This window comes from Echinops telfairi, unplaced genomic scaffold, assembly GCF_000313985.2.
Source record: "Echinops telfairi isolate 266 unplaced genomic scaffold, ASM31398v2 ScPeMD7_3;HRSCAF=10, whole genome shotgun sequence".
Lineage (NCBI taxonomy): Eukaryota > Metazoa > Chordata > Mammalia > Afrosoricida > Tenrecidae > Echinops > Echinops telfairi.
This window is the reverse complement of record NW_022103899.1, coordinates 62,750,961-62,775,873: the sequence shown is the minus strand read 5'-3', so window position 1 is coordinate 62,775,873 and position 24,913 is coordinate 62,750,961. Positions and strand designations below refer to the sequence as shown.

The following is a 24,913-nucleotide window of genomic DNA, read 5'->3' as shown; positions in this document are numbered from 1 at the left end:
CGTGTTCCTGGGCCATGAGTGACTTTCCTATGTAGACACATGTTCTCAGACCCATAAGTGACCTTGCTATGTGTTCCTGGGCCCATGAGTGGCCTTCCTATGTGGACATGTGTTCCTGGGCCATGAGTGACTTTCCTATGTGTTCCCAGGACCATGAGTGACTGTCCTGTGTGGACATGTGTTCCTGGGCCCTCCTGTCCGGCTGGTCCAGAGCAGAGTCCCAAGTCACCAGGCCCAACCAAGGCCTGCAAAACCCTGCCAAGTCTCACCCCAGCCAGGCCAGGGAGGGGAGGGCCAGGGTGTCCCCAGCCATGTCCGGGGAGGGGGTGGGAAGAGGGAAGGGGTTGGTGTGTCCAGGCTAGGCTTAAGGAGTGGGGAGCCATGTGTCCCTGGGCCAGACCAGGGCAGGGGCAGTGTGTGCATGTGCGTGTGCAGGTGGGCTGGGCTCTCACGGGCCGAGCATGCTGAGGTCTGCCCACAGGGGAATCCTAGACAGGGCCCTGCAACCGGGCCACGGCCTGCTTCAGGTCATCCACCACCAGGTCCACGTCAGCTTTGGTGGTGGCCCGCCCCACGCTGAGCCGGATCGCGTTCCTGGCCACGTCAGTGGGGATGCCGCAGCTCAGCAGCACTGGGGAAGGCCTGGAAGGCAGAGGGGGCCAGCTGGGGGTGGGGTGCAGCTCACTGTACCTCCCTTCCTTTGAGCACGCTGACGCTCAGAACTGCTGCCCCCAGTCCACCCACATGCCCGTGCCAGGCAGCACTCCACTCTGAAACGTTGGGGGGGTGGGCACCCTGCACCGGCACCTTCTGCCCAAAGGTCTCAGCCTCAACCAAAGATCTCCAGCCATCACCCCACACGACACCCCGCCCACCCACAGGCTAGGCGGCCTGCCTGCCGTGCCAGGTGGCTCTGAATGACTCCTGAGTCCAGTCCACTCCCATGTCCTCTCCTCCAAGCACCCCTCCCCACCTCATGGGACCAACCCCTGCCTCCCCAGGGGAGCGTACTAGCTGTGCACACATCACAGCAGGGAAGCTCTGGAATCCACATGGGACAGGTCTCCCATATCCCAGAGAAGCTGGTCTGGCCCATTGGGCTCCCCACTCTCCATGCCTAGGTGCCACTTCCTCCAGGAAGCCCTCCTTCTCCCGGTTCCCACGGGCAAAGATGCTGTGAACGGGTCCCTGTAGGCACTTACTGGTCCCCGAGGTCTGAGTGGCATGCGGCGCCCACGCTGGCCAGCAGCCTCCTGCACTGGGCAAGCACCAGGTGGCCTGAGAGGAGAAGGTGTCCTGCATGAGCCCTATGCCCCCACAGCCAGCGGCCTGCCCTGCCCTGGGGGCTCCAGGTCCGGCCCCTCCTCTCCCCGTGGAGCTCCAGGTGGGCGGGTGGGGGGTGTCTCTGAAAGAGCCACAGTGACCCCACCCCCACTCCACGTTATTCTCAGCAATTGTCTCCGAGGTGCCGGGAGATCATACCGAAATAGCACCTGTATTCTCACCAAGGCACCGAGGCCATGAGTTTGTGAAGCAGGAGGTGCTTCCTGCTTCTGCCACTAGAACCACGTGCACTGAATGAGTCCAGGTGGCTGGAGACAGAGCTGCCCCCGAGACGTGAGAGAGGCCGCCTGAAGGGACGCCCCTTCTGCAAGAGCATCCTGCCCAGGCTCTCTCCGTGGACAGCCCGACAAGGGCCCCCTGCCTCTGGCAACCTTGGAAGAGAAGGAGCGGGCCCGCCCTCATCCTTCGAGCCTCCAGACTCAGGACCACCGCTGGGTCCGCTCAGGGCTCGGGCCAGCCAGGGTGCAGCTGCATTGGGGGCGGAGCCAGCGATGGGGGAGCTGGCGGAGGGACAGGCGAGATCCCCTCCCTCGGCCAGCTTTCATGTCCCGACCTCCACCTCTGCCACCCTGTCACACGCTGACCCCTCCGGAGACCGCTCTCAGGCTGTCAGGCGGGCCACGTGCACTGCTGGGCATGCCGAGAGGGCGCGGGGACAGGGAGTGGGTGCTGCAGGGAGGGGGCCGGACAGACTTGCACCCCTCCCAAGAGAGACCACACCCACCCTCTGCTCTGCAGGGCACCCACCAGCGGCTGGGTGGGGCCAGCAGGCTGCGGAGAGCTGAGTGCTGCCCCATCACTAACCCTAATGAGCAAAGTCAGGGAGGAAATGATAGGGTGACAGCCAGAGCCCAGTGCTGGGCTAACCACCGGCCATCTCAGTGGCTGCCCACTAGGAGGTTGGCAGGGAGGGCTGGGCCGGGCAGCCACCTTGCAGCCGGGGTCCAAGGATGGAGACATTGCAGGTGTTGGACAATCGCTCGGTCCCTGGGAATTGGCTGTTGAAATGGATCCTCTTCTTGCCAAATGCTGCCTGGGAAAGTAAGCAAAGAGTTCAGGGCAGCGTCACCCCCACCCCACACACAGATACACACATGCATATACACAGACACATTCACACACAGACACCCCCACATGCCCCCACATACAGATACACACATGCATATATATGCAGATGCACGCATGCATACACACATAATACTCATACACAGACATGTACATATACACCACACACACATATATACACATCCACATACACACATACACAGATACACACATACATACACACACATTCACACAGGCACCCCCACATACAGATACACACATACACAGATACTCACACGCATACATATACACACAGATATACACACATAATACTCATACACAGACACATACTCCCACATACAGATATACACAGACACACACATACATACACACACATATACACAGCAACACATACACACAGTCACAGACACACATACCAACCACACACCACACACATACATACATACTCACACACAGACACACCACACACACACACAGATGTTGAACTTTGACCTTTTATGGGGAACAAAACGTCAACTTCGAAAGAAACCGCTTGCTGACAAGCAGCCCTGGTGGCACAGGGGGTCAGCTGCTCATCAGAAGGCCAGCGGTTCAAAGCCACCAGCAGAGTCATGGCAGAAAGAGGAGGCTGTCTGCTCCCATCAGGAGCTCTGCCCTGCCCTCGGGAGTCGCTGCGAGCTGGCTGGGCGACAGGAGGTGTTTCTCCTCAGCTCGGCCAGGACACTTGCACCTCTCAGCTGCCTGCCTCCTCTCTGTGGACTCTAGGTCAGGCTCCCCTTCCTCCCACCCGCCGTGGCCCCCGGGTCCAACTATGTCCCCTCCCGTCACTTGGGCTTACCTGTAGCCTGTCCTCCAGGTAGTCTCGGACCTCCCTCATGTGGGCCTCGTACGTCTCCCAGTTCTGGCTCACTAGCTCAGCGGCCTGGGGACACACAGACTTAGGCTCAGCATGCCCCACCCCCACCCCAAGAGGTGCAGCAGGTGGGGGAGGGGAGACACCAGTGCGCCCAGGTGAGGGCCATCGACAGGGAGGAGCATGCTTCTTGCCATAGCAGCCGCTGCCAGGGCTGATGAAGTGAGAGGCGAGAGGTGGCACGTGACAGGCACGGTGACAGTGGCCCAATGGACATAGGTCACCCCGTGGAGGTTAGGGGCAGTTCTTCAGAGACCTAGCTGGGGCTTGGCTAAGGCTGGCATCCTCAGGGAAGATTCCAGAGAGGAGAGGGGGTTGGGGGCTTGTGGAGCTCCAGGCACTGGACCCGGGCCTCCCCTGTGGGCAGAGACCTGGGCATCTCAGCTGGCGGAGGTGGGGGCATGGTGGGCGGGGTGTGTGAGCAAGGCCAGAAGGCCGGGCTGTGGGTGACCCAGAGAGAGTGGACAGGGTCTGGGGGCCGGGGCAGAGGAGATGCAGCGCCTCCGTTTGAAAAGCAAAGCCCGTGGTGACCTGTGACTTGGAAACGCAAGGCCGGCAGGCCAGAGTAACGGTGTCAGCGTGCTTCGCGGCCCTCCACCAAGTCCCTGGGAGGGCAGGAGGCTGGTGCTGGATGGGGAACCTATAGGTTGGCCGGGGCCCAGCCTACCGGGCAGAACCACGGATGCATGGGGCTGGTGCTCAGCTTCCCTAAGGAGCCCAGCCTGGGCCGCTCCCTGGGTGGCTGCACTCTGCCAGGCGGGCTCACCAGGAGTCAGGGTGACTGCCCGGGTGGCTGTTGGAGCCTCTGATGTATCCGGCCATGGATGGAGCTCTTCCAGGTTACCAGGAGCAACGAAAGGAGGGGCTTGACCTCTGACCTTCCCTATCTGCTCTGGGAGATTGGGGGACAGGCAGGCTCACCTTCCCGAGGCCCGCAATCATCAGCGTGTTCTCGGTCCTACAAGAGACAAGGGTTAGTCCTGTTCCAGGTCCAGGCCAGGCAGACCCACAGGGCAGGGGGCTGCAGCTGGCAAGGGTCCCAGGAAGGGGTCTTGTTGACAGGAGAACCTCTCACCGGCTTCTTACTAAACCGTGTCCTGCCAGGTCACAACCTCCACGCAGGGCGGTCACAGGCCTGGCCTGGAGTGAAAGGGCCGTGCAAGGTGTCCAGAGTGGGCCCTTCCGGGTGGGTCCCTCTCCCGAGGCATGGTGACGCCACAAACAACAAAAGAGGCCCCGCGCCGTCCTGTCCCAGCCTCAGCATCATGGCTTCATTTGGGCCCCTGGCTGCAGCCACTGTCCGTCCACCCATCTCACCTTCCTCTCTGTCGCCAAACGACTTGAACCGAAGCCTGCCCATCGTCCCCTGAGGGCACAGGCTGCACTCTCGCTGGGCCGTCTGTGGCGTGGTCAGGGTTCCACGGTTCTACTCTTCACGGCCCAGGCCAGGCGCACCTCGCTCTCAAAGGGACACTTGTGGTTTCGAACATGAAGAAAGAGGTCAGATTTTCCCAGCGTGGGAGGGCGTCTGGTTTCTTGACGGCTGCTGCCATGGTACTGCCTGTGGAGCCAAGGAAATCGAAGTCCTTGGCACCTTCAGTCTTCTCTCCGCTGGTCACGGTGTTACCTGGAAGCCCAGGTGTGAGGACTGCTGTCTTCTGTGCGCTGCGCTGCCACCCAGACTGAAGGCTGTGTCCACGTCTGCCATCACCAGGGCGCCGCGTCTTCCTCCTTTTCGGCAGGTATGGTGGCATCTGCACCCCGCAGGCTGTTCGCTGGCCTTCCTCCGATCTGGTGCCACGCTCTTCTTCACAACCTTGGATCACGTCCTCAGCAAGCAGACTGGATCAAGGAGGCAAAGGACACAGCAGCCCTGCCTCACACCTGTCCCGATTCTAAACGACGGCGTTCCCTGGATCTGTCCCAACGGCGGCCTTTGGGCCCCTGCACAGGTTCCGCATAAGCACGGTGAAGTAGCCTGGAATTCCTATTCTTCTACCGTCCACACACTTAGCTACCTGGAGTTGTCCACTAACCATTGGTTAATCACCCATTTACAATGGCCTCAGACGAGCTCATTCACACATGCTGTTGCCTTCACGTAAAGCTTCTTTGTGGTGAGATGGGAGGAGCCCTTTGTTATATGGACTTCTGGTGCCAGCCAGGAAGAGGTGTGTGTGCGTGTGTGCATGTGGTTATATGTGTGTGTATTTGGTGTGTACGAGGGGGCTTCAAAACTGTGGGGGAAATGTCATGTTCATGAATGTTTGAAGCCTCTTTGTGTGTGCGTGTGTCATCGGTGTGTTTGCATGGTTTGTGTGTGTGGTGCTTACAGGTTATATGTGCATATGATGCTGTGTGTGGCATGACCCTGCGTCAGTGGTGTGTGTGTGCATATACATGTATAAATATATATGTGTGTGTGGTACGATGTGGGGTATGTGGGGTATGTGTATGTGTATGAGTTTATGTGGGTATGTGGGGTATGTGTATGTGTATGAGTTTATGTGGGTATGTGGGCCTGTTGCTTGTGAGGGGTGTGTGTGTACGCACGTGTGTGTCTATATATGTGGGGGGTGTGTGTGCATGTATGTGGTATAATGAGTATACAGGTGGTGTGTGCATGTGGTATGGTGAGTATACAGGTGATGCATGCATGTGTGTTCATGTATGTGTGTGGGGGTATGTGTGTGCATGTGCAGGAGAGGGGACAAGAGGAGCCTTGGAGACCAGTGGCTCTCACACCTGAACACAACAAACTCAAAACCAAAATCCTTTGCTCCATTTCCAGAAAAATAAGACATTACCTGGAACAGATTTTCCTACTGTTTGTACAGTTTTAGCTGAACAAAGCCCTTACACCTCTGCAGGGCAGTGGAGGGGAGGGCGGAGCAGGACTGGGAGGCATCTCAGTCCACAGTACCCCGAGCCACTGAGTCTGATGGCTCGACGGCCCAGCGACAACCACATCAAAGCTCTGGAACTGGATCCTGCTAGCTGAGCGGCAGATAACAAGATAAATGGATGTGCAGCGTGCGATAGTGACAGAGGACCTGCCCGCGCTGGCCCCACTGACCATGTCTGACCGGCCAGCTGCATTCCCTGGGGATGGCTGCTCAGGCGGCCTGCTGGGCAGGACTGGGCTGCAGACAAGCAGGCCAGGATGTTGTCCGCCACCTGGATGCCTCCTGGCTGCAGCCCAGTCCTGCCCCAGGCTCAGGGTCCTCATTGGAAGGACAGCAAGGTCAGACCAGAGACCTGGGACCATCACGAAAGGGCTGTGGTCTGCGCTGTCCTGGGGGACCCCCAGGTGGACCAGCCGGGAGTGAAGCTACAGGCCCGTCCCATTTCCCATCCTTCTGGCAGCTGCCCTCTCAGTGCCTCTCACTGCCCTAGGCTGCTTCTTAAGGTTTCTGGAATGGCTGAATTTTGAGACAGCTTTCTTATTGTTTTAGATTTTGAGGTATCTACTGACTTGCTTGCAGCAGTTAGAAAGATCCTGGGGATCCAGTTCTGACAGGGACAGACAGCCTCATCACTCCTCTCCCTCAGGACAGCCAGGGATCTGAACTGTCACCACCATAGTGCCCCCCACCCCGCCCCCCGGCCCAGCCCCATCTAGACGCCGCGAATGAGCGCTTGCTTCTGTTTCTGCCGCTTCGTCATCTCGAGGCTGGTGTTCTCACCAAGCCCCACAGGATGGGAGAGCCGGGCAAGGACTTCACCCACAGCATGCTTCTCTGGAGATTCGCCGTCTGCTTCACTGCGAGCGGGGAGTCTGCGATGGGGTGCCGGGCTTGTTCAGCCTGCGCTCCTTGGAGGACATGTGCGGCAGACGAGGGAGGACTCGGGGGCCTTCACCCTCTGCGAGCAGTCCGGGGAGGGAGCTTCCTGGGTTGTGTGGTGCTTACGGGTCTGGTTCTTAAAGAAACTGTCAAATGGTTGCTTCTGGAGTGGCTGGTGGCGGCAGTCAAGAAGTCACCGGGAGGTGGCATTAGGCCAGTGGGCCAACAAAGTTGTTCTTGGAAGGGTGAGGAATCCAAGATGTCACTTGGAGGACCCAAGCCAGGGTGTTTTCAGTAGCCTGCCCTGTGTGTGGGAGCGGTTTGGGAAGACCAAACCAACGGGTGCCTTTGGCGAGGTGCTGGTGAAGGAGACCGAAAGCGCCCGGAGAACAGACAACTCTGTCTCGGGGAAGGGCAGCCAGAGCGCTTCTCGGAAGCCAGGGCAGGCAGCGTCGTCTCGTGCACTCACCGGAGGGCACCCTGCGTGGTAAAGCGGAGTCGCCGTGGAAAAGAGGAAGACGCTCACGGAGACAGACGGATACAGTGCTACTGCAGCCACGGGCTCAGCCGTGGCAAAAGTGGAGGATGGCACAGGCCCGGCCCTTGCTCCGCTCTGCTGGGCATGGGGTCGCTGTGGGTCAGAGACAGCCCAGGCGCAGTTGACAAGCACATCTGGGGTTGCATTTTAAACCTCAGTGCCCGCACACCCGTGGCTGATGTACACAGATGCGACCGCCTTCTGTGTCTGCTCTTCTTCGTAGCCTGCAACCTGGAGAACTCACTTGCTGGACTGTCGAGGCTTTTGTAAACGTCTGAGGGAATTTTCTCGGTAGACAATCCTGTGATCTGCAGACGGGAATAGTTTGACCTCTTCTTTTGCAATTTCTAGAGGCTTCCTTTGCTTTCCCTGCCTCACGCGTGGACTATACTTTGTAGCATTCTGTTGTATGCCACGATTCACCAGCCATTGAGTGGGTGTGATGCTCGGCGACCCTCAGGACAGGGTAGAACTGCCCCTGTGCATTCCCGAGACTGTCAGTCTTTATGGGGGTAGTAAGCCTCTTCTTTCTCCTGCAGAGTGGCTGGAGCTTTTGAACTGCTGACCTTGCGGTTAGCAGCCCAGAGCATGCTCACTATGCCGCCAGGATACTCTGATGTCCAGGAATGATGAAAACTGATAACCGGGCCTCGTTCCAGACCACAAGGGTACAACGCCCGCACTCATCCTCAAGAACACAGCTGCTATCAGTTGCTGTAGAAAATGCTTTCCAAGTGGAAGCAGTGCTTCTAAACATTTTCATAGGGTTCACCCGTCATCTTCCTTTAAGCCACCACTAAGATGCAAGCATAGGCAACCGAGTGAGGTCGCTGTTGTCATGAGCCCCATTTTCAATGATGAGGGTGTGGAGCCCAGGAGGGTGGGCGACATGCCCAGCTTCTGCAGCTGCTCCAGGGCAGCGCCACAGCTGGCCTGGCTTGTGCGCTCACCACACTTGCTACCAGGGGTGAGTGGTTGTTTTGGAGCAGTGGGAAGAATGGGGGTTCCCTTCAGCTGCAGGGCTCCATCCCCAGCATCTGCTGGCCTTGTGAGGACCCCGGCGGGGACTGGCGTCCAGGGATCCCGCTCTGAGGAGCAACACTGTGGGCTCTGACTTCCCAGAGACCGTGGTGCCCCACTACAGACGAGTGGCAGGGCCTCGGGCTCAGGGACTGGGCTGGCTTCCGACCTTACCCTGGCCTGAAATTCCGCTCTTGCCCACCTCCAAACAGCATGGGGTACAGCGGGGTCCGTTCGCCAAGGCCTCGGACGTACAGCGCTCCGATCCTGGGGCCGTAGAACTGGAATGAGACGGCAGAGACACTGGTTCAGCGAGAACCTTCCGAGGCCCGGCTCTGCAAGCCCTGCCCAGAGTGTGGTGGCTGCCAGGCAGAGGGCAGGTGTCCGGGGGCCTCAGCAGAGCTAACCCTCACACCCTTGGAGACGGCAGAGAGGCCCGGCTGGGGCTGGCCTCGGGCTCCCTGCTCACTGGCTGACAGAGCGTCTCCACATGCCACCTGAGGGAATCTGGAGGAGGCGGTTGGCTCTAGAGCTGCCAAGGCACATGATTCCATCTTTTCAAATCCATCTACAATTGTAAGTCCCACGGCGCCATGCCACGCTCATATCCCTCTGGAGACGGGCCATGTCAAGACAGAACCCTCCAGCTACCCCCCTCCCCCCGTCCTAGCAGGCGGCCAGAGTGTGACGCAGCAGCTTCCTTCCTCCTAGCCCACAGCTGTTGAGACCACTGTGACTAGGGGACCCTGCAGGACAGGGCGAAAGCACCCCAGAGGGCCCCCGAGGCTGTAAGTCTTGGTGGAAGCAGACTGGCCACATCATCCTCGCGTAGAGAGGCTGGGGGGTCTAGGCTGACCCAGCGTGCCACGAGGGCTCCTCTCAAAAGCGTCACTGTTGTCATTAGAGGCCCCCCGTCAGTTTCCGCTCTCAGCAGCCCTACGAACAACAGAGCGCAGCTGCCCGGCCTGTGCTTCTTCACGATGCTCCCGTGCCTGAGCCCACGGGGCCGCCGGGCCGTCCCTCCCATCCGGGGCCTTCCTCTCCTTCGCTGCCCCCCACTTGACCGAACAGGGTGTCCTTCTCCAGGGACTGCTCTCTCCTGACCACACGTCCTAAGCCTAAGTACGTGCGACGGAGTCTCGCCATCCTTGTCTCTGGGGAGCACCCTGGCCATGCTGCTCCCAAACCAGCTGCTTGCTGCTGGCAGTCCGAGGGACTTGCCCTGTCCTTCACCAGCACGCCTGCTCAAGGACATCAATTCTTCCCCGTCTTCCCAAGTCAGTGGCCAACTGCCACACGCACAGGAGGTGACTGACAATACCAGGGCTTGGGTCAGGGCACCTTAATTTTCAACGTGACACCCTCACTCTTCAACACTTTGAAGAGGTCGTGTGCAGCAGACTGACCCAATGCCATGTGTCACGGCCATTGTTCCTGCGGACTCCACCTTGAAGAGTCTCTGAACCTGAACCTTTCCATCCAGGAAGCTTGGAACTTGGGAAGGGGAGGTCTGTGTGTGGTGGACGGGGTCTTTGCAAATGCTCCTTTCCCATGACCTGGCTGGACACCATGTGCCCTACCATCTCCCCTGGGCCTCGACGTCATCTGGAAGCTTTGTCTATCTGCCGCACCTTTGCTCCCTAGGGGAAGAGAGCTCATATGTCCCTGCCACAGCACTCAGCAAATGGCATCCTAGCTGTGTTGGTCTCCCCTTCTAGAAGCTTCTTGAAGGCAGAGACCGTGGAGGCACGAGGCCAGTGGGCGAGCATGTGGATGATGGGGTGGGGCAGCTCCAAGGAAGCTGGGAGTGAGTGTGGGCCTTCCCAGCTCAGGGGCTACCTTGTGGCCCACGATGGTGAGGAAGTCCACTCCCAGGTCCTCCACGTCCACACGCCTCTTGCCCAGTGCCTGCGCAGCGTCCGTGTGCAACAGGATGCGCGGCAGTCCGGAGGCCGCCCGCTGCGTGTTCAGGGCGTCGATGCGCTGGCTGATCTCGGGGACCCGCTGCAGCAGGAGAGACAGAGCCTTGAGTGTGTGGCTTTGGTCTGGTGAAGATCAGAGGAGAGAAGAAAGGAGGGCGGGCAGGAGAGGGTTAAATGCTGAAACACCGAGAAGCAGCAGCAGTTAGAACCCCCAAAGAGGAGAGGGAACCCAACAGAGGCCACGCTCCCCTCTGTCCCACGAGACTCTTCTTCAGAGGAAGGGACAAGGCTGATTTACCATGACGACGCCGGTCTCGTTGTTGGCTAGCATGATGGTCACGAGGCACGTGGTGGGCCGCACAGCCGCGAGGATATCGTCTACTTCTGCCTGCCCGCTTACTTTTGACACGGGGACCAAGGTGATTGCTGAGCAGAAAGCACAGGGACTCGAGTCAGGGACACGCACGGGCCTCGATGCACAGTGCATCCGGGCTTGCTTGGAAGAGCAGACCGCTCCCCTCCCCACCACCACTCCCTGTGAAAGTTCAGATAACCAGAGCGACGGGGTACAAGGCCACCCATGATCGCACCACCAGGAATAGTCACTCTGGGGCCCTGACGAAAAGCTGCTTTGGTCTCACTTGATAAGGCATGTCATGGAACACAGGTGGCACGCTCCTCCTCCTGGGGCCCTGGCTCAAAGCCGAAGGTGTTCCCACGAAGACCAGAAACAAGATAAGGATGGCCACGCTCACGACTTTGATCCAACAGTGGTGCTGCTGCTGCTGCTGTTCGGTGCCATCAAGGCGGTTCTGGCCCACAGCGACCCGGTCCTGCCCCAGCCTCACGATTGTTCCCACGCCTGAGCCCATTGTTGCAGCCGCGGGGTCTGTCCATCTCGTCCAGGGTCCTCCTCTCCCTCGCCGCCCTCGACTTTACCCAGCACGCTGTCCTTCGCCAGGGACCGGTCTCTGGTTTTGTTTTGCAGGGGAGGGGATGTCTTTGTCTAGTTTTAGAAGCCCTGGTGAGGTTGTGGTTATGTGTTGGACGGCTAACTTCAAGGTCAGGAGTTCAAATTCATCAACAACTTTTCGGGAGAAAGATGAGGCTTTATCAAGCATGATGTCCTTCTCCAGGGACTGGTCTCTCTTGACAATATGCCCAAAGTATGTAAGACGAAGTCTTGCCATCCCTGCCTCTAAGGAACACTCTGACATGGCTTCTTCCTAGACAAATCAGTTTGGGCTTTTAGCCACCCTTGGTACTTTCAATATTCCTCTTCAGCACCGCAATGCAAGTGCATCGGTGCTTTTTTGGTCTTCCTTATTCAGTGCCCAACTGTCACAGGCATAGGAGGCCAGTGAAAGCACCGTGGCTTGGGTCGGGCACACTTTAGCCCTCAAAGTCACATCCTTGCTTTTCCACACTCTACAGGGGTCTGGTGCAGCACATTGACCCACTGCAACACGTCTTCTGCTCTCTTGACTGCTGCTTCCATGAGCACTGACTGTGGAGCCAAGCAAGACCAAATTCTTTTTTTTTTCTTTTTTAAAATCATTTTATTGGGGACTCAGTCAACTCTTATCACAATCCATACATCCATCCATTGTGTCCAGCACATTTGTACATTTGTTGCCATCATCATTCTCAAAACACTTTCTTTCTACTTGAACCCTTGGTATCAGCTCCTTATTTTCCCTCCTCTCTCCCCACCCCCTCCATGAACCCTTGATAATTTATAAATTATTACTATTTTGTCACATTTACACTGTCCTATGTCTCCCTTCACCCACTTTTCTGTTGTCCGTTCCCCAGGGAGGGGTTATATGTAGATTCTTGCAATCGGTTCCCCCTTTCTACCCCACCTTCCCTCCAGCATCCTGGTGTGACCACCCTCACCACTGGTCTTGAGGGGTTTATTTGTCCTGGATGCCCTGTGTTTCGAGCTCTTATCTGTACCAGTGTACATCCTCTGGTCTAGCTGGATTTGTAAGGTAGAATTGGGGTCACGATAGTGGGGGGGAACATTAAAGAACTAGAGGAAAGTTGTATGTTTCATCAGTGCTACACTGCACCCTGACTGGCTCGTCTCCTCTGTATGACCCTTCTGAAAAGGAATGCAAGACCACATTCTTGACAGCTCCAACCTTTCTCCATTTATCATGATGCTGTCTTTTGGCCAGGAGCCCTGGTGGCGTGTGGTCATGAGTTGGGCAGTGATCCACAGGGTCAGCAGTTTGAAACCACCAGCTGCCCTGAAGGAGAGAGATAGGGCTTCTATTCCCGTAAAGCCATGGTTTTCAACCTTCCTCATGCTGCGACCCTTTCAAACAGTTCCTCATGTGGTGGTGACCCCCTAACCATAAAATTATTCTCGCTGCTACTTCATCACTGTCCTTTTGCTACTGCTATGAATCAGGCGACCCCTGTGAAAGTGTCGTTCGACCCCCAAAGGGGTCGCAACCCACAGGTTGAGAACCGCTGCCGTCAAGGGTCACGGGGGCAGCTTTCCCCTGTCTGGCAGGGTGGCTATGAGCTGGCATGCACTCCACGGCAGTGAGCACTGCTGGCCCAGTGATGAGGACTGGGTTTCCTGGCATTGAGCTGTGACCACCCTGAAGGTTCAGTCCTGGATCTTCATCAGCAAGTGCTCCGAGTCCTCCTCGCTTTCAGCCAGCAAGGGTGTGCCAGCTGTATAGCTCAGGCTGTTCATAAGCCTTCCTCCAATCCTGATGCCACACTCTTCTTCATATAATTCAGCTTGATTTTCTCAGCACACAGACTGAATAAGGATGGTGAGAGGCTGCAACCCTGATACACACCCTTCCTGATTTTAAACTATGCAATATTCCCCTGCTCTGTTCACAGACACACAACAACAACAACAAACTGCTTCTTGATCCATGACAAGTTCCCCAGGAGCACAGTGAAGCGCTGCCCTTCCTCTCCAGGCCATCGTAGTCTGTCAAGGTCCACACACAGTCGAATGCCTTGGCAGAGTCAACAAAGCATGAGCATTCTCTGCTTTGAGCCAAGATCCCTCTGACATCAGCAATGGTGTCCCTTGTCCCACGTCCTTTTCCGACTCCGGCCTGAACCTCTGGCAGCTCTCTGTCCATGTGCTGCTGCGACCACTGTTGGATGATCTTCAGCAACATTTGACTTGCATGTGCTCCCGAGGATATCGTTCTCTAGTTTGAGCGTTCTGTTGGGTCATCTTTCTCGGGCACAAATATGGATCTCCCAGTCCGTTGGCCAAGCAGCTGCCTTCCACATTTCCTGGCACAGACGACTGAGTGCTTCTCAGCGGTGACACCTTTTGTTGGTGTCTGTCCATTCCTGGAGCCTCGCTTTTGGTTCATGCTTCCAGTGCAGTTGAACGTCTGCCTGCTGCGCCACTGGTTCTTGCTCACAGGTTCCCCCAGGAGGTTCTAGCTTGGGCAGCTGAGCAGGAAAATAAGATAATGACGACCAGACGGGAAAGTAAAATTCTTATTTGCAGATCACATCATCTTTCATAACAAAAATCCCAAGAAACACACTCAAAACCTCCTAGAACTAATAAATGACCTAAGTCAGGCTGCACAGTGCAAGACTAATATAAAAAAGGTAATTCCATTTCTATACACACATTGAACCAAAAGTGAAAGTTCACTTGTAATAGCATTTCTAAGAATAAAATACTTAAAAGTAAATCTAATATAAATATGAAACTTCTACTCAGAACTCTAAGTTGTTGGAGAAAAATGTTAAAGTCCTAAATGAATGGAAAGGTATTCTATGTTCATGAATGGAAAGACATAATACTGATTTATTAATGACTCCCCAAAATGATTTCTAAATTCCATACAATCTCCATCAAACTGTTGTTTTTCTTTTCTTCCTTTCTTTCCTACAGAAATTGACAAGCATATCCTAAAATTCATAACAAGGGAGCCAGAATAGCCGAAACCTTCCTGAAAAGCAGAGCAATTCTGGAGAGCTCACAAAGTCCTGATTTCCACCGCAGTTCAAAGATACAGGGCTGGTCCCAGGCAGACAGGTCAGAGGACCGGAGGCACCCGTCTACAGCTGAGCATTCAGCTTTATGGTCAATAGATTCTTGAGGTGTCTACAATGTAATTCCATAGGAAAGAAGAGCCTTTTCAGCCAAGGGTTCAGAGATAACGGGGTACCCACATGCAAAAAATGACAGTCGGCCCTCAGTCACCTCCAGTATGGGACTGAGCTCACACTTCACTCCAGTCAGCCCTTTATGATCACAAGGGCAGTATTCCCCCAAGGACCCAGTTCAGAGCGTTAGGGTCGAAAGAGGACTGGAAACAGGAAGTGCAGAGAGGAAGGGGCACGTGCTGGAACCGTGAGGATGAGCTGAGGGAGAGTGTGTGCACCTTGTTCAATGTACAGCGGATGGCATGCTCTGTGAGCCTTCACCGAGACCACAGTTAATGGTCAGAGGTAAAAAAGAATAAAGCCATATCTTACAACATATACCAAGAAACAGACCTTAAATCATACACAAGAATTAACTGAAAATGGATCAAAGCTGTGAACCAAGGCGCTGGGCAGGAGAGAAGGGTGAACACTAAGGTAGCGAGCAGACAGGTGCCACCGTCCCCTAACTCAAATAAACGTTTAAAATAAATAAACAAACTGCATCTCACTTAGGAAGGCGCCCTGGTGGCACAGAGGCTACATGTTGGGCTGCGATCCAGATGGTGGTGGGTTCAAACGGCCACATTTGCAGACCCAATGCAGAACCACTATCCCTCCAGGGCGCCTAGATTCCTGGTTATCGCAGACTTGCCAATACAGCTGTCTCATGTTGGTGATGCCCTGCAGACGGCTTCTCTGGAAAAGCACAGTGCTTGTTGCCTTTGTGTACCTCGATTTGAGTCACCCCTGGAGCTGAATTAGCTTCCCAATCAACCCAAAGTCTGCTTGCCAGTCTTCACCACACATGAGTGTTACTGCGGCTCCAAAGAAGCTACTGACCCTGCAGTAGTGGGTTCTGACTGAGCTGACTGTTCAAAATCGCTCTTTGGATTTTCATTGTCATAGTAACAATCACTTGGCTTGGATAAGCTCAATCAAGGTCACTTCGTAAAAATAGAAAAGAACAAAGTGAAAAGATCCCCCACAAAGCTGGAGAAAGCATTTGCGAGTCACCGCTCTGCTCCGGGACTTGTGCCTAGAAGACATAAGGGCTCGTTGAGCCCACTAGTAAAAAGGCGAATGGTTTGACTGAAAAATGAGCACAGGGTCTGAATAGACAGTTCCCCAAAGAAAATGTGTCACGGCCAATGACCAGAGCAAACTCATTCCCATCGTAGGTGGTCCCAGGAGCTGCAGGGCGACAGAAGGTCTTCATAGCTGGGATCATGTCTACACACGCACATCTTAGACCTCCCTTATCCAGCATTAGAAACGTCAACAATTTACTTGCTTAATTACTGTACCACCAGGGCTTCTTATTTGAGAACAAAACAAGCAAAACAACCCTCTGCCACTGAGTAGATCCCGCCTTGAAGCGACCCTAGCGGACAGAGTGGAACCACTGTGCCCAGGTTCTGAGAACACAAACCTTTCCAGATGGCTTATCTTTCACCCACAGACGGGTTGAGCTGCAGTTGGTGGCTCCGAACTGCCGACCTTGTGGTTAGCAGCGGCATGCCCAGCCCATTGTGCCATGGGCTCCTCAGTTCAGTAGTCAAGCATAGACTTTGCTGCACGAAGGGGCCTACATGGCCCACGAGCTCCTGAGAAGCTGGAAAGCACCGCCATCAAGGAAATGCAGCCCAAGGCCTGGTGAGACGCCACTGCAACTGCCACCAGGACGGCGTGGACCGCTGACAGAGAGTTGCCAGTGCTGGTGGGCGTGGGAGACACTGGAGCCCTCAGCCCTTCTGGGAGGGCTGCAGACGGGGCGGTCACGGGAAAAGAAGACTAAGGCTGAACACAATTCCACTCCGAGGTTGCATCCAGGAGAAATGAAAACACATGAGGGAGTACCGAACAAAACCCCCAAACAAACAAAACAATGGAATATTTTTTCTAAAGTTAGGTATTTGATTTTTTTAATAAAACAACCTTATCACCTTCAAATTACTCTCCATCACACAATACATTTGTCCAATCTGTGATTCCATTCTTGGAAACATTTTTTTCAACCTCATGTTTGGATGCTGGACAGCACCTCCCTCACTTTTTCTTCACCTCACCTACGTCATCAAATCACTGTCCTTTCGTGCCCTCTGCATTCATGAAAGCAAACAGACGTCACACGGAGCGAGGTCAGGTGAGTCAGGTGCTTGGGGCAAGACAGGCATGCTCTTTTTTGCCCAAAACTGGCGCACTGAGATGGCTGCGTGAGCAGGTGTGTCCTGGTGGCAAAACCAGGTCCCCATCGGCCACAAACCAGGCCTCTTTGTTGCACACTGTTATGCAATCTTCGCAGAGCCTCTAAGTAAAAAGCTTGATGAACAGTCTGACCTGGTGGAACAAGCTCCAAAGGCACTATCCCCCGCCCAGCAAAAACCAAATGAGCATCATCTTGCTGTGATTTCACCTGACGAGCGTTTTGGGGTGAGGTGATGATGGCATCTTCCACTGGCTTGGTTGATGTTTGCTTTGGGTCGTAACACTAGCACTATGCCTCCTCAGCAAGAAGACCTTGGGGGGGGAAAGTCTGGGTCACTTGGGAACTGTTCTTTCAAAGCGCGGCATGTTTCCACTGGACGCTCTTTTTCCTGGTCAATCGGAACCAAGGCAGAAGTTTCACAGCGCCCCTTCTCATGCCCAGATCTTCCACTGAGACCCGCTGAAGCAAGCTCCGCTATCATGCAGGCACTTCCCCATCTCTTCAATGGTCCTCCGTCGGTCTTCCAGCACAAGTGCAGGGACTTGGTCAATGTTTTCATCTGTTTGGGAAGTTGACGGATGTCCAAAATGAGATTTGTCATCAATCAACATTTCACCTTTTTTGAAACGAGAAAACCATTGGGACACTTGAGTTTTTCCCATAGCGCTGTCCTTGTAAGTTGTGTTCACATCATAACAGTTTCTGCGGCATTTTTACCCGAGCAGGAAACCAAATTTCACAGCCACACACTGTTCTCTTAAATTGGCCATCACAAAAAATGAGGTTGGAGCACATATACTTTTACAAAAAAATCCACTGTGACCAGAGAGAACCTTCTGACGCCACTGGGTGCACTCACTCAGAGCGAGTTGCTCGGTTGTTTGCTTAGCGGGAAAAATGCATACTACAAAAGCTCTGCTAGGGGGAGGGACCCCCTCGTCTGTGCACACAGGTGTTCATTGTGGCATTTTTCATAATTGCCCAAATCTGGGCAAACCCCCCTGTCCCTGAACTGATGCTGATAAGCCAGTTGTGGAACATACAAACCACGGGGCATCACTCACCAGTGGGAAGGGAGGAGGTGCCCGGGCACACTGCAGTGCGGGCGCGCACTGCACACTGAGGGAGAGCAGACAGTCACAAGGTGGGCGCTCCACTCACCTAGAACAGGTCAAGCTGTCCAGATTGGAAGTCGGTTGCCTATGGTTGGAAGCAGTGGGGGTGGGGGTATGTAATAGGGAGCGGGGTTGGTGGAAATGAGGGGTTAATGGTAATGGGAACAGGTCTCCTTTTGGGAGAATGAAAGTGTTCTATAATTCTAATGGGGGCACTGGTCACACAACTGAGAAGACCCTAAGAAACACGGAATTGGGATCTTTAAATGGCTGAATTAGATGGTGTGGCATGGGAAATGTAAATAAAACATTATATATATATATATATCTTTGGAAGGGGTGGGGTGGGAAGAGATAGGAAGTCATTTGTACATAATGACTCAACAGACATGAGTTGATAAGAAGTGGAGAAGATGCTTCAATGTTTTTAGTATTACATCGGAAGTATTAACCGATCACAATGATCGACGTATACTTCTCCCTCCCACCCAAGGTGGACGGACAACAGAAACGTGGGTGGAGACTATGGATGGTGTAAGATATGAAAATAACAGTAATTTATAATTTATCAAGGGTTCAGGAGGGCAGGAGGGTGGGGGAGGGAGGGAAAAAAGAGGAGCTGATACCAAGGTCACAAGTAGAAAGAAAATGCTTTGAAACTGATGATGGCAACATCTGCACAAATGTGATTGATACAATGGATGTATGGATTGTTACAGGAGCTGTAAGAGCCCCCAATAAAATGATTTTTTAAATAAATAAATAGATTGAAAGTATTTAGGTTACATTGATAACCACATGGAGAACTCAGAGCAAAACTTCTTTGCTGTTTGACATCGACGCTCTTAAACATTCTCACGCATTAATGTGTCAAACTGTTAGCAGCAGTAAATAAGAACTTTAACTATATCAAATAAATTCCTTCTCTACAAACTTTTAAAATTTCTTGCCCTTGGGTTACTTCTAGTCTAACCCTTTAAACGGCAAATGGGAACACACTTACTACTGTACATGTGTGTGCGTGCTCTGTGTCATAAAACGTAAGCGCTCATAACATTCCATTATAATGATTATCTTTGGTGCAAGCAAATTACCTAACCTCTTGGGAAGTAATTTAAGTCTATACAACATAATTACTGTTGAAGGAAAGGTTGTTTAAAGAATCTATGTTTGTATTCAAATTTTGAACATTTCTTGTAGTTTTTAAATCTAATCTTATTTTTGTGTGTATAGATACATGTATAATACATGTGCATGTATACACATATACATACATACATGCACATTCATCATCCGATTTCTGATACCTGTACTGAGACAGCATTTCCTGATTTTAGACCAGATTAACATCTGCATTATTTATCTACTTCGTTTGTCTTAAATGGTTGTCACCTGGTTGGGAGGGTTCTTTTCAAAACCTCCTCTGGAGCAGTGGGAGTCTTGGGGATTTTTACCAAGAATCAGTTAGAGATAGGTCATGCACATCTACGAAGGGTGGCCTAGGTGGGCTATGGTCCATTCACATGGCCTTTGCAGCCATGGTTCCGGATGTGACCGGCCCTGGTGAGAGGTCACGCGCCTGCTATGCTGACTGTGGCTGTGACATCACTGCATGGCCGCTGGGAGACATATAAAAGTGTGCGGTCTAGCCTGCCCGTCAGGTCACAGCCTGAAGGTGACTCCCTGTGGGTGGGGCCCTCGCATAAGGAGAGCCCTCTTAAAATCTTGCATACATATAATCATATAGTATACACAATATATTACTGGATATGTTATACCTATAGCACAGATATATCCTATAGATACATGAGTATATATATAAACCATAGAGCAGAATATATATTTTCTATTGCAGCTTAAAAGACTCTGAGTTTCCTTTGTAGCAACTATAGAAAACCTGGTTTCGTTCTTTCTGACCTATTCATCCTGCTCTGATGGGAAGATCCCTAGAAATGGCCAATGATGCAGCAAATGATTGTACAGGGAGATTATACAGTCATACCATAGGAATATGCACCTGATGAGATTATTCCGCTCCCGAGCATCGAGTCTCTAGCCTAACGTGCAGATAACGTGCAGAAGTTCCCAGCAACCTCCGCGTGGACACTGACTTTCCAAACCGACTCTCCGAAGAGTCAGCGACCAACTCTTCAATGAAGCCCTGAGAGGTGCAGTGCGGAGAGCCTGGGGCCTGGATTCATGAGGTGGTTTTCCTCAAAATGACTCCCCAAAAGTTGTGGAGGCAGAAAACCTACACAGCTCATCTGGCACCAAAGCTTCAGTCCCCAATAGCCCAGTCACTGGAGGAGACACACACCAAATAGGTAACAAAACAAACAAAACAAAACACACACACACACACACACACACGAACCGTGTGCTGTTATGAGCAGGCGAAGGCGCTTCATCGATGACTAAGAACAGTAGCAGTAGGGAAGCATGCAGTGAGATTACTCCGTGCTCCATTGCTTAGACAATGAGGACTTTTCACACAGCCGCTTAGGCAGATAGTAACCATTGATCATGCATTAATAACCCCAGTCAAACATCACTTAATTTGCACATGTCCCGGAACCACCTCGTCCAATCATTTTATGAAACTAGCTCCGTTATCTTTCAAGGACAGGAGCAGCTGATGCAAAAACACTGTTCAAAAGTTGCCACCATTTCCCCGTGCTCCCCCCGCCTTCCTCTGAAACGGAGCAGGCTAACCTGTGCAAGAGTTTGACTTGAACGGCTCCCCTCTTTTGATTTGCTAGCACAGAAGCACACTGAAAGTACCACGGACTGCCAACGAACCAACAGATCTCTCTTGGAAGGAGTACAAGCAGAGTGCTCCTTCGAGGCAAGGGTGGCGAGACTGTGCTTTGGACACGCTGTCAGGAGAGTGGTTTCGGGAACAGGACATCGTGCTTGGTAAAGTGGAAGGGCAGCGACAAAGAGGACGTCCCTCGACAAGAGGGATCGACAGAGTGGCTGCCACCAGGGGCCCAAACATAACAACTGTGTGGATGATGCAGGACCAGCGGGTGGTGTTTCATTCTGTTGTCCAGTGGGTTGCTGTGAGTCGGAACCAACCTGGTGGCACCTAGCCACGGCACAGCCCTACACCTGCATCTACAGAGAGTGGCCAGGACGCGTGGGGATGAGCTATGCAGAAGCCCCATGAGCAGGCCTATGGGCACAACGTCAGAGGGTGCAGGGGTGTGGGGGCAGACCACGGTCTGGGAGCAGCTCCAGCTCCGCCCACCTTCCACTCACCAGCGATGCCTTCCTCCTCCAGGTGCTCCAGAGGCAGGCGGACTGAGTCGTGCTCCACGGTGCAGGTGATGACGTGCGGCCTGGCCCCTTCACCCAGGGGCTCGCGCTCAGCCTTAGCCTCTTTTCTGGTCTGGTTTTTGAGGAAATGTTGCACCACGGAGTGGATCACTAGATTATTGGACTGCAGAGACAGAGCAAAAAGAGCATTTAACAAACCTGCCCCAAGGGAAGCGTGACAACCGTCTCTCTCACTTGTGTTTTCCTTTGTGGCCCACACTGACACAGGGAAAAACCTCACTGCCATCGGGTCAGTTCCATCCGACTCATAGGGGCCCTCTAGGGCAGGGTGGGCTTCCGAGACTGTAACTGTACCGGAGCAGAAAGCCTCCTCTTAATCCCTTGGAGCAGCAGGTGGGTTTGAACCGCTGACCTGTGGTTAGCCGCCCAACGTGTCACCTCTGGGCCACCAGGGCTCCTCACTCCATCCAGCACCCACCCACCCACCCAAAAAAAACCCAGGTAGTCTCAAATCCCAGCCTCTGTGTGTCACCCTTTGAAAGGACAGAGACTTGGTGGCGTCGTTTTCAAAAATCTTCTGAGTCCATTCTCAGTCAGTTATGCCTGTTTGGTGCTAAGCAGCATTATAGACTTTTAAATTTTATAAATCTGTACACACACACACATACACACAACCAACCTGGCAGCCACTGCTGGTAGGAATATAAATTTACATAAATTCTTTTGCGGCCATTTGCCACATGGATCAGGTTCCCCGTCAACTCTTTCACTCAGCAATTCCGCTTCTAAGAATTTGTCCTACTGCTGCTGCAAAAGGAGATTTAATCATCTGGGCTGCTTTGGGTTAGCAGAACACAAGGCCTTTTGATGTCCTCCGTTAAGGGGGCGTGTTAAAGTAAATCTCACAACCTCCATTCAGTGGACTGCCCAGCAGACATAAGAAACGGGGAGGACCGGCTTGAGGTGTTGTTATGGTAAGACTATCAAACAGTATGTGAAAAAACAAAAGATAACGAGGTATGTCCAAGGAGCTGTGGTGGCTCCGCGGGAGAAAGAGGAGTCTGTCTGCTCCACTGCGCAGATGCAGCTGGGGGACCCACAGGAGTGGTTCTACTCTGTCCTATCGGGTCGCTGTAAGTTAGAATCAACTCCACAGCAGATAGAGCGGAACCTCAGAAGAAAGGCATGCCAATGTACTTCCAAAAATTCGGCCATTGAAACCCCATAGAGTGTCATTTTCCTCTGACACCCATGTGGTTGCTATGGGTCAGATTCAACTCAACGACAACTAATTTATTGGATTTTACAGCAAAATGATCGATCTCTGGACAGACATGTACTATCGGTCCCAGGAGGAGTCCTTTGAAGAAAACAAAGGGATTCAGCACGGTTTAAGGTGAGGAAAGGTGTGCAGTGGGGCTGTACCCTTTCAGCCATCTAGTCAATCTGTCTGCGGAGCAAATAGCCCACAAAGCTGAGCTCCTCGAAGAGGAACGTGGTACCAGGGTTTCAGAAAGGTTCATCATCAACCTGTGATATGCAGATGACGTAATCTTGCTTGCTGGAACTAAGGAGACCTCGAAACACTTCCTGATGGATCAGAGACTGCAGCCTTTGGCCTGGATTGGCAGTCAATATTGAGAACCCAAATGGTCCCACACCTGGAGCAATAGACGGTACCATGACTCTTGAGAAATCGAAGCTATCAACGACTTCATTCTATTGAGATCCACAATCAAGGCCCATGGAAGCAGCAGTCAAACATCAAGCAATATCGCACTGGGCCAATCTGGTGCACAAGACTTCCTTAAAATGGTTGAGGTTAAAAAGCCGCCCGTCACTTTGAGGACTCAGGGGCGAAACCCACGGCCTTTCCATGGTCTCGTATGCATGTGAAAGCTGGGCACTGAACAAGGAAGCCAGAGGGGAAAATTATGCTTTTGAGCTATGGTGTGGGCAAAGAATATTGGTAGTCCTGTGGACTGCAAAAGAACAAACAAATCTGTCTTGGAAGACATGTACAGCCAGCATGCTCCTTAGCGGCAAGGACAGTGAGACTTTGTCTCACGTATTTTGGGCATGCTGTCAGGAGAGACCTGTCTCTGGAGAAGGGCATCATGCTTGGTAGAGTGGAAGGGCAGCGGAAAAGAGGAAGACCTATGACCAGATGATTGACAGAGTGGCTGTAACGATGCCCTCCAGCATAAGGATAATGGTGAGGCTGGTGCGGGACCCAGCGGGGTTTCCTTTTGTAGTACATCAGTCCCGGCCAGTCTGCACTGACTCAATGGCAGCTAGCAACAGGTGACCCTGAACATGCCCCAACCCCCACTTCAACTGCTTGTCCTAATCTAGGGAGCTCCAGGACTCTCCTGTGCTCAGCAGAGCCTGCTGTTTCCGAGATGGCAGCACTCCCAACTGACACCCGGTAGATCACACCTCCCCAGCCCACGGCTCGCCGCAGCGCCTGGCTCCAGACTGAGACTCCTGGGCAGTTGCAGCTGAGGGTCCAGTCCCTGAGGGCCACAGGGACCTGGGTCTTGAGAGAGGAAGTCATGGCCCAGGAGCCTAGGGATCTCGGAGAGCTGGGCCAGGCTCACGGGTTCTTTGGAGCAAGCTCCCGGTCCAGGTGGTAAGGCTCATCCAGGCCACAGCATATGGCAGCACGGCCCCACTGGGTGCCGCCGTCAAGGTAGTGAACAAGACCCAGCTGGGTCCTCCCCAGCGTGGGGCTGTTTTAAACTCTCTCATTGTGGACAGGTGTGTGCACACCTGACATGTCAAGATATCCACCTCACCAGGGGATTCTGGCTTACAGTGCAAGCAGTCCGCCCCGTTAAGCACTGGTTGCTGACCAAAAGGTGGGGTTGAACCCACCAATGGCTTTATGGAAGAAAGATGCGGGGGTCTGCTTTGGGGAACCCCATGGGGCAGTTCTGCTGTTCTCTAGGAGTCACACGGACCCCAAGCGTCCGGTTTCATAACCTCACTGGAGCCCCTAAATGAGTTCCCCGGATGTGCCATCACCACCACCCGGGAGGCAGGTCACAGATGACGGGCATGTCAGACTCGTTCCGTCTTACATTCATTCTGGGTGTGGGTGGGGGTCCGTCTTTGTAGCTTTACTCTGAGACTCGCCGGGCCAGCAATCTTTCTGTCTGTTGAAACCATGGGGCTTGGCATTTGTGAACGGCCTACTCAAATGTCTTGCCCATGCGTCTTTTGGGTTCTCTGCCCTTGAATGACTGTCGGGGTTACTTTAGGTTACAGATACTAGGCCTTGGTCAGTTACGTATTACAAATACCTTTGCTCACTCTGTAGCTTGTTTTCTTCAAAGTGTCCTTTAAGGGATTTAATTTGGTGTTTTGCTATATACTTTATCAACCTTTCCCTTTATGGTGAATGTGTTCTAAGGAATCTATTACCTAAGGAATCTATTATCACTCTTAAACATTATGAAGATACCAACTTTTAGTCTCTCCAAAATTTTTGTCAATTTTACTTTCCGCATCAGGGGCTTAATTCCACCAGGAAATTCCCCCCACCCCTCCCCATCCCTGTTTGGTGTAA

At 53.3% G+C, this 24,913-nt stretch overlaps 1 protein-coding gene across 1 annotated transcript in view; it reads right to left on the bottom strand.

Moving 5' to 3' along the window:
* Positions 1 to 7: 7 nt before the first annotated feature.
* The window catches only part of SCLY (selenocysteine lyase), a 44,784-nt gene continuing 19,878 nt past the window's right edge, over positions 8 to 24,913 (bottom strand). Inside the window, exons 5-13 of the mRNA XM_004701869.2 lie at positions 21,325 to 21,505; positions 10,886 to 11,013; positions 10,505 to 10,669; positions 8,840 to 8,946; positions 4,244 to 4,280; positions 3,248 to 3,331; positions 2,275 to 2,377; positions 1,203 to 1,278; positions 8 to 642 (exon numbers count right to left, since the gene is read on the bottom strand). Of these exons, the coding sequence (XP_004701926.2) occupies positions 489 to 642; positions 1,203 to 1,278; positions 2,275 to 2,377; positions 3,248 to 3,331; positions 4,244 to 4,280; positions 8,840 to 8,946; positions 10,505 to 10,669; positions 10,886 to 11,013; positions 21,325 to 21,505 (1,035 nt within the window). The 3' untranslated portion in view covers positions 8 to 488. The remainder of the gene's footprint in view (positions 643 to 1,202; positions 1,279 to 2,274; positions 2,378 to 3,247; positions 3,332 to 4,243; positions 4,281 to 8,839; positions 8,947 to 10,504; positions 10,670 to 10,885; positions 11,014 to 21,324; positions 21,506 to 24,913) is intronic.